The 10,036-nt window shown below is 35.6% G+C and overlaps 1 protein-coding gene and 1 pseudogene across 6 annotated transcripts in view; both read left to right on the top strand.

Moving 5' to 3' along the window:
- The window catches only part of U2SURP (U2 snRNP-associated SURP domain containing), a 79,765-nt gene that overhangs the window by 42,857 nt on the left and 26,872 nt on the right, over positions 1–10,036 (top strand). For all 6 annotated transcript variants that reach the window (XM_015558103.1, XM_006752802.2, XM_015557964.1 and 3 more), the window contains exons 11-17: positions 878–1,043; positions 1,235–1,446; positions 2,400–2,443; positions 5,410–5,514; positions 6,983–7,049; positions 7,126–7,289; positions 9,593–9,755. In XM_015558103.1, coding sequence (XP_015413589.1) covers positions 878–1,043; positions 1,235–1,446; positions 2,400–2,443; positions 5,410–5,514; positions 6,983–7,049; positions 7,126–7,289; positions 9,593–9,755 — 921 coding nt within the window. The remainder of the gene's footprint in view (positions 1–877; positions 1,044–1,234; positions 1,447–2,399; positions 2,444–5,409; positions 5,515–6,982; positions 7,050–7,125; positions 7,290–9,592; positions 9,756–10,036) is intronic.
- Positions 7,839–8,290, top strand: LOC102768091 (annotated as a pseudogene).

Raw genomic sequence — 10,036 nt, 5'->3', positions numbered from 1 at the left:
TCCCTCCCAGTTTACAGGGATTGGGCCTAAACCAGCATCAGACATCCCTCTCGTAATCCGGGACTGCTGGCTCCTAACCGCTCCCCTACCTGCCTGCCTGCCTGATTGCCTCTAGCTGCTTCTGCCTGCCAGCCTGATCACCCCCTAACCACTCCCCTGCCGGCCTGACTGACACCTAACTGCTCCCCTGCTGGCCATCTTGTGACAACGTGGGGGCAGCCATCTTGTGATGATGTGGGGTGGCCATCTTGTGAGGGCATGAGGGTCAATTTGCATATTGCCGTTTTGTCATATAGGATAGGATTCTTTTTTCCACATCAAGTTAATTATATTATGGGAAATGTAATGATATATAAATAATACCCTTTTTAAAAAATGACATATCTTCCCGCACCCATTGCATATTTATCATTTTCTCTGTTCTTGACTACACTGGTAGCTGGATGCTGGAAAAAGAAAATGTGATTAGATCCTTTTTTTTTTTCTTTCATTGCCAACAAAAATAATCCTTAACCTAAATGTGGTAATTTCTGCAGCCTGAGAAATCATTCAGCAATGCCTAAACAGATTTATTTTAGATGCAAGATCTCCAAAGGAGAAAGAGGGGAAGTAGAGGTGTGCTTTGGATTTTTCCAGCCATTCAGCCTCTTCACCCAGACTACTTGTTTACATAAAATAGTGAATGTCTGGTATGAAAAGATTTGGGAATTCCCCATGAGGGCAGGATTTTATTTGTATAGAGCTCCTAGTACTTGAATAGAAAAATGTAGCATTAATATCTCTTTTCATTTTGGAAAAACTACTTTGCTTTCTGTTGCGTAGAATTCTTTCTTCCCTTTCTTTTTGGCATTCAAAAAACTCTTATGCCTTTGAATAGATGAATGAAGAAATGCTGTGCCAAGAATTTGGAAGATTTGGACCATTAGCGAGTGTGAAAATTATGTGGCCTAGAACTGATGAAGAAAGAGCAAGAGAGAGAAATTGTGGCTTTGTGGCCTTTATGAATAGAAGAGATGCTGAAAGAGCTTTAAAAAATTTAAATGGTAAGAAGGTTTTTATTGTTCATTTATAAGAATTCAGACCTTTTCTTTTGGTTCTGGAAAATATGATATAAAGATTTTGGAGAAATAAATGGACCAGAAATGGAAAGGTTAAAAATTAATTCAAATCCCTGAAATCTTTTATTTTCTTTTGCGAGTTATTACCAAGGTGATCTTTCTTTTTTTTCTTGTAGGAAAGATGATTATGTCTTTTGAAATGAAGTTAGGTTGGGGTAAAGCTATGCCTATTCCTCCACATCCAATATACATTCCGCCGTCTATGATGGAACATATGCTTCCCCCACCTCCATCAGGACTGCCTTTTAATGCGCAGCCTAGAGAACGGTTAAAAAATCCCAATGCTCCCATGTTACCACCACCTAAAAACAAGGAGGATTTTGAGAAGGTAATTTTAAAAATGTACATAGGGTGCATATATTTGTAAATACTAAATCTGTGGTAGTATTTCTTTTCAACAATTATATAGAAAATGTGTAATTCTGTTTGGCAACTCTTAAGTAGATTTGTCTTCCCTGCCTTAGCCTATGGATACCCTGTTTGAAATACTAGGTCCTATTTTTATTGTGGCTACCATTCTTTTTGACCACTTATTAAGTCCAGCTCCCCCCATTTCCTCATTTGTCCATTCTTGTATCCTGGTTTGCTTAAGTACAATATCTAAATTTACTTTGTTCTGAGAAAGTGATACTTTGTATTTAGTTAAGTGACTTTTCAGTTAAAGTACCTCCTAAATAGCTAAACTGTTTTTGGATGTCAGCTAGCTAACAAAGTTCTCAAGATATGAAGTATTAGAATATTTAAGAGCATATGTGATTTTTAAAAACATTAACTACTCTAGTAAAAGAAAGGGTGAGTATTTTTTTAATTAAACATAAAAACCAACTTAATTTCAAGTTATAAGAATTTGTTGGTTGCATTATGAGTTAATTGCAACTGGCTGGCTTTAAAGGCTTGGGAACTTAAAATGACAGGGCTGGTTTTAAAGGCTTGGGAACAAAGTAGCAAACTATATTATGGTGAGAAGCAAACAGTTAATTATTTCACAAATTAAAATCTTTATCTGATAATTCTCAGTGTAGTACCTAATTCAGTGCATTGATGTTCATTCTGGCAGGAATGTTCTGATTCTTTGCATTTGGTGAACATTATTGTTCATTGGACACATCCATTTGATTTTATGTAATTGCTTAGTGTATAATTACTTCAAAAGCAGTGATTGCCTGCAAAACTTGTGATTAGATGTGTAGTATTTTCATTGCATATGTATATTTTTGCTTGTTATTTGTTAACAATACTCACATATTCTATGTTTATTATCTGATGTGACTTCATATACAGACTCTGTCGCAAGCCATAGTCAAAGTGGTTATCCCAACAGAAAGGTACATGTTTTTCTTTATTATTACTGATCTAAATATAGACAATATCCCCTTCTGAATTAAAAGAAAAAATGGTGTTGAGGAAAAGGTGATATCTTGACTGAGCAATGGTTCCTTCCCAGTATTTTTTGGGGGGGATATGTGAAATTTAACTAACCAATATACTGTGCAATTTTATGCCATTATCTATTTTGCTTTTATTGTTACCATTGGTAGGGAATTTTATAGCTTTGGTAGTTAGAATATGTTTAATAGATTTGATCTGGTATTGTTAGTTTAATCGCATTAGATTATTGTGATGGGAAAATAAGCGTTTTAAATGTATTTAAATCTTAGATAACTTTCTAGTTTGACCCAATCTGTTATTTTTCTTTGTTTCTGTGTTTAATATGCAATGTTAGTTTGAGTTTCCTTATTGAAGACATAGCTTTGTTTTTTTCTGATTGAATTTAAGAAGGAATTCCTATTATTTTCATGAACACTAAACCTATTAGAAACTTTTAAAATGGTAATAAAGTTTTTTGGAATTCTTTTATTTTCTTTTCTTTTTTTCTTTTCAACATAATGTTGAAGCAGAAGAATTCATGCTGTAGGTATGCTCTTGCTCAGTCAAGTTAAGCCTTTTCCCAAACACAGGAACACAACACTGGTTGAATAATAAATGAACACAAAAGAATACCAAATTCTCTTTGACATTGGCCTTGGTGAGCAACACCAGCTGAACTGTCTGCGGCAGCGGGGGACCAGGAAAACATCATGGGATGGATTGGGAAAGTATACAGTTTTTGACCAGACATTGGTACGATCGACTCCAATAAATGTGGTTTTATTATAACTGAGAAACATTTTTTGTGTGTTTTTTTTTGTTGTTGTTGTTTCCCAGAATAAGATAATTACCATTTTAAAATAAAATAGTAGACTTAAAATATATCACCTTTTTGTACTACACTGTTTCATTCTGATAGAAAAGTCACCCTTTTTAAAATAAGAAACACAATCTTTAGGAAAAAGAGTGTGATTACAGTTATTTAATAGTGTTGGATTCAAGTTAGCAATAACTAATTGTCAGATTCTGATTTTAAATAATTATATGCAACATTTTTAAACTTTAAATTTTCTAAAAATAGATTTTATCAGTTACAAGCCTATTTAAAACTATAAGTGGGTGTTTTCTTCCACTGATAAATCATTCACAGGAAAGTATTTTATAGCATTCAAAAAGCATATGTTGAGTAGTAGCTTTACATGTGGCTCAGCTTCTTTGTAAACAAAATAAGTTACTTTTGACTTAATTCATACAAGTTTCTGAATGTATAGCATTTATCCACCTAGAAAATGACTTTATATATTGTGATACATAAGATTTCCCTTTATTGTAATTTGACACATAGCAGTAGGAGTTTTGGAACTGAATCATAACGTTGCACTAACCATAGATCTGAGAATATGTTCATTTTCATTTAGATATCAAGAACAAATTTGCAGAGCAATTAATACTTCCGTGAAAGAAAAAAATATTTAGATTTAAAATTAAATAATGCTTTTTGTTTTAACAATTTAAAGTTGAATCAATAGTTTTTAAGTATGTAGTTTCACCTTTGGAAAGATTAAACTTTCATCTAATTTTTTGACCTCTTTTAGGTTCCTTTAAGAGGTCAAAAAATTCATTCCCCCCCCACTATGTAGAGATTTAGTGTCCACTTAAGTAGGTTTGTTTGAAAACTGAGAGAAAATAATTATAATAACTATGAGATAAATTATATTACTATTCATGTACTCTGAAGCAGGCATTTTAGAGCCAAAAAAATTCTGTCTTATTCTATATATATATTCTAGCAGTTACATAAACTTAATTTCTTGATTTGAGCTGGGAATGCTAAAGGTGTAATTTTCTGTGTGCTTTGTATGAAGAGCCAATATCCTTTTGCTTTTCCCAATTATTAATTGCCAATTCTATACTGGGGGACTGGTGAAATGAGAAATCAAGAATAGCTTATAGTAAGTTGAGTCATTTTGCCTGCCATCATAACCAATGTCTAAAATTCTGTTTGGAGTATAATAAGGTATCATATGATTTTAGGACCCAGCTACAGATTTTAAAAATAAAGACTGTCTATGAGCCCAACCCATAAAATGAATGTATTAAAAAGTTGCATGTTTAATTTTGGCTTAAATATTAGAAAGTAATTGTTTGAAAAAATATGAAGGGTATCGCACCATGTCCCTTATTTTGAAATATTTTGGAAAGAGGATTCCATTTATTTAAGGCTTTGGCAATATAATTGCTTCATTGTTCATAAGACACAGGCAGAATTATACATGTCATGAATTGTGTGAACTAGTTTAAAGTGTGGTCCAAAGGGATGTTGCCTCATTTAAAGGTCAGATTTAATAAAAACTCCACCTGCTATATGTGTACCAGAAAAGCACAGGAGTTGGATGGATTTTTTTATTAAGTCAGGCCTTAAATTTGTTAAATAGTTTTGCATTTTTATAAGTAATAGTCATACATAACATTTCAACACCACAAAAAGTGCTTGGTTTAGGAATATTTTCTCTTAAAACTGAGATAGTATGTAAGATTTTAGATGGCTGTGATAACATGTAAGGTCTAAATTACTGACACTATATATTTGCAGCTTTTTAATTAGTTGAATTCAAATTTAATGTTTCGCATTTGGAAAATGAAAAAGTGGCATTTAGAAAATTAAATCTTTATTGTTACGAAGCTGTGTTGTGATTTTATACCCTCCCTTTACCATTCCTCCCCCTCCCTTTCCCCTATCCCTCTGTCCCACTCCCTCTTAATGCACAAGGCATTAACATGCTCCAGGTTACTTTTTTGGTATAAAATTCTGTATTAGTCAGCAGAATAATTTTTTTCTGCACAATATAGTAACTTAGGTCAAGTGTAGTTTTATATAGTGTTGGGTCTGAATCCATTTTCTTTAACTGTGTTGTTGTTGTAGGAATTTGCTCGCCCTGATACATCGAATGATAGAGTTTGTTGTACGTGAAGGACCAATGTTTGAAGCTATGATTATGAACAGAGAAATCAACAACCCCATGTTCAGGTGTGCATTTTTTTTATTGTGTTAAAATCCTATATAATAAAAGGCTAATCTGCAAATCGACCAAACGGCAGAATGACCGGTCGCTATGACATGCACTGACCACCAGGGGGCAGACGCTCAACGCAGGATTTGCCTCCTGGTGGTCAGTGCGCTCCCACAGTGGGAGCACCGCTCAGCCAGAAGCTGGGCTCATGGCTGGCGAACACAGTGGCGGTGGCAGGCACCTCTCCCGCCTCTGTGACAGCGCTAAGGATATCCGACTGACAGCTTAGGCCTGCTTTCCCCTGAGCCATCAGTCGGACATCCCCTGGGGGCTCCCAGACTGCAAGAGGGCGCAGGCCCAGCTGAGGGACCATGCCCCCCCACCCCCGTGCACAAATTTCATGCACCGGGCCTCTGGTACATATATAACACAGTTTTTTATGTGTACAGTTCAGTGACATTAAGTATGTTCACATTGTTATGTAGTTGTCACCAGTAATTCCTTTCCAGAATTTTTCTTGTCTTCCATAACTGAAACTTTGTACCACTTAAACAACTCCCCATCCCTTGATTCACCTAGCTTCTGATAGTCACCGTTCTGCTCTCTCTGAATTTGGTTACTCTAGGTACCTCATATAAGTGGAATCAGATAGTACTTGTACTTTGGTGACTGGTTTATTTCACTTAGCATAATGTCTTCAAGGGTTATGCATGTTGTAATATTTGTCAAAATTTCATTACTTTAAAGTCTAAAATATATTCCATTGCATGTTTTACCACATTTCATTCATCATCAGTATGAATTTTAAAAGTACTTTTCATTTTTTGAATTAGATATATTTCCAAGAATAAAGTTACAAAAGTATCAGGTTATTTTTGCAATGGGATGAAAAGGCAGATTTAGTAATTCAACTAGAATGTATTTTGGTCAGTTTTCCATCTGATTCTGCTTTAGTTAATAAAAAAGCATTGTTTTTAGTATTCTCTAGGAGGAAAATACATTTCATTATGCTTTTCAATGAAAGCTTCTCATAAGTGAGATATAGTAGAACAAATGAGGCTTATAGGAAATTGCTTATCTTCTAAGACATTTAACACATTTTTTTGGTGTGAATGAATCAAAATTATATCTATTTCATTTAACACTCTTAAGTAGTTTTAAAAAACCACTGTTTAAAATTATATCTTGGGAAAATATCTTCATTGTCAGACACAGTATCTGGCACATTTTATTGAACACAATAAAATTGTAATGTTTAGCAAGAATCATATATGCCTTGTGAATATTAGTATCAGTCATGAAGGCAGTCTGGGGCTGGGTGAAGAAGGATATAGATGGCACATCACATGAATAAGGGTTTCTCTTCAGCAATCTTTGCTTTTGGTTTTATTTAGAACTAAGTAGGCAAATATTTTTCATTGGTTTATATTTACTTGAATGCAGTTCTTAAAGAATCTGATGTTTAATTTGTTTGTTTTGTTTTAGATTCTTATTTGAAAACCAGACACCAGCCCATGTTTACTATAGGTGGAAGCTTTATTCTATTCTGCAGGCAAGTAGAATCAGTTACTTTGTTAATTTTGACTGAGGTATTGGAGTTTTCTAATAACATTTTGGATGTTTATTAGGGAGATTCTCCAACTAAGTGGCGGACGGAAGATTTTCGTATGTTCAAAAATGGATCTTTTTGGAGGCCACCACCATTAAATCCATACCTGCATGGGATGTCAGAAGAACAAGAAACAGAAGCTTTTGTAGAGGAGCCTAATAAAAAGGGAGCACTTAAGGAAGAGTAAGATTTTTCCCTTTCTGTTACATACTGAGAAAAGTCCTTTAGTGGTGCTTTAATTAATGGTCTTAGTAAGATGTTAACCTTAAAATAAAGTTTTTAAATGTGCTTAAACATCTTAGCAAGAGTAAATGTGTATCTTATTGGTCTTGACCTCTTCCTACTGATAAAATTTGTAATAAAATTTGTGATAATTTTATGAGCAGTGATTCTCTAGCAGTGGAATACTTTGTATTCTTACAGAAATTATCTCAGTAGTCTTAGAATTCTTGTCTCTCTGAACGCAACATAAAGAGAAAAAATTGTTGTCTGGCTTAGTAAGGTCAGATGGTTGACTGTTGAAGCGTCTCTACACTATACAGTATATGGCCACCATGGGTGCATATGTTCTTAACAGTGCTCTGCCAGCTCTGGGACAGTGAAGTTAGCTGTTTTAAGAAGCAGAAACATCTTTTCTCAGGCAGCTGATGAAGATGGTCAAGGGGCAGGTCCTGGTGCTCGGTGGTCAAGGCATCGTCTGGGTGCCTGGCTGCCATCGTCACTGCACTGAAGGAACTGGCCTTCCTCTGTAAGCAGATGAACACCAACCCATCCCAAGGTCCTTACCACTTCCCAATCCCAGCCGCATCTTTTGGCAGACTGTGTTAGGCATGCTGCTGCATAAGACCAAGTGAGGCCAGGTGGCCTTGGACTGCCTCAAGGTGTTTGATGTTGATGGGATCGTGCTGCCCTATGAAAAGAAAAAGCTAATGGTGGTTCCTGCTGCCCTCAAGGGTGTGCGTCTGAAGCCTACAGGGAAGTTGGCCTACCCAGGACGCCTGGCTCATTTGACTTCCCTGAAAGTACCAGCAGTCACAGCTAGTTTGGACGAGGAGAGGCAGGAGAAGGTCGAGATCCATTACAGGGAGGAAAAACAGCTTGTGAGGCTATGGAAACAGAAGTGTGGAGAAGAAAACTACACGTACACAGAGGTCGTCCTCAAGAGTCACGGACTTCTAATCTGAGCGCAATAAAATTGACTGTTAATGTGTCATGCTGGGCCTGGCCTACCTTCCTCCATTGCACCCTAGGATTTGGGGGACCTCCAGGGGCTGTCATTCAAGGCTACAGGCACCATGGAAAGTAGTAGACTGGGAACACAGAAGGGGCCTTAGTCACTGCTGTTTAAGAAATGCCTCTTAAAAAGTTTAAATGGCTCTAAGAGCTGTACAGGAATAGTTTGCCTGTGACCTACTCATTCTTGAGAGCTTTAGGAAATTAGCAGTTAGAATAGTTAGTTCAGTTTCAGTATTTACAAGTAAGCTGGAAAACAAATTTAAACTTCCCACATGGTCAGATATTGTACTCTGTAGCAGTTAGAATGTGAGTGAACACTTTGGGTCAGGATGAGCCTCATGTACAAACTATCACATGCTTAGACTGGGTTGGACAGCATGGGAGTCACGGGCATTGCCCTTGCATCCTCCCTGTACCTTGTGATCAGAAACAAATTATTTTTAAAGAAAATTAAAAAAATAAATGTAACTACTAAATGTTCAGAGGAAGTTCTGTATACCTCATGGACAAAGAATTTTTAGCATATAGGATTATATACTTCACTGCATAGTCTATAAATCTTAATCTGATTGCATTGATGCATTGTTTATGAGAGCATTTGGTAATGGAGAACTGTAGTATTTGAAAGTATATTTGCTTCTGAAGATGTTTGTTCTTTACTTTTGACTAGGGTCCACAAACAGCCCACAGGCTAAATCGGACTGCCTTCTGTTCTTGTAAAGTTTTATTGCAACACAGTCATGTCCATTCCTTTCCATGCTGTCTATGGCTGCTGTGGTGTTGTACTAGCAGAAAAGTAACTATGACAGAGACCATATGGATTGCAAAACCTAAAATATTTACTATCTGATCCTTTACAGGAGAAGTTTGTCAGTCCCTGTTTTAGCCTTTCCTAATGTTATGTAGAAGTGCTAAAGACCCTTCAAAGGAGGGTAAAGAACATGAAGGTTCTTTTTCAGTGGAGTGGTGTAAAAGGACTGGGATGCTTTTAAATACTCTTGAAAAAGTGCCCATAATTTTAAAATGACTTAAATTTGTAAACTAAAAGTCATTGGAATTGTTTATTAGTTTAAGGCCAGGAAAATTATTCTTCCTCATATAAGTTCTTTAAAAAAAACAAAACATATTTGGGGGACTTATTACAAATCAGATTTAACACAATTTAATTGTCAGAATTATTTTACTGATTGGGTATTAAAGAAATTAGTTTATGAGCAGTAGCTATAACGACATTTGAAATTTGTATTTAGACAGAGGGACAAATTAGAAGAAATCCTGCGAGGGTTAACTCCAAGGAAAAATGATATTGGAGATGCAATGGTTTTCTGTCTTAATAATGCTGAAGCTGCTGAAGAAATAGTGGATTGCATTACTGAGTCATTGTCGATCCTAAAGACGCCCCTTCCCAAAAAGGTATGATTTTTGTTTTTGTTTTGTCATGAAACCATTTAAGCAGTTGTTTATTCTGATGGGCTTTGGTTAATATTATTACGTTGGTATTTTTAAGTCTAATTACAAAATTCAGAAATACACATTTTTAAGAAAAGAAAGTAATCATCCTATCTAATAAAAGACAAAAATGGTAATTGACGTACGACCAATACCCTTTTCATTGGCTAATCAGGGCTATATGCAGATTAACTGCCAACTAAGATTGGCAGGTAACTGCCAACAAGATGGCAGTTAATTTGTAT

The sequence above is a fragment of the Myotis davidii genome, unplaced genomic scaffold (assembly GCF_000327345.1).
Source record: "Myotis davidii unplaced genomic scaffold, ASM32734v1 scaffold1051, whole genome shotgun sequence".
Lineage (NCBI taxonomy): Eukaryota > Metazoa > Chordata > Mammalia > Chiroptera > Vespertilionidae > Myotis > Myotis davidii.
This window is presented reverse-complemented; position numbering and strand designations above follow the sequence as displayed.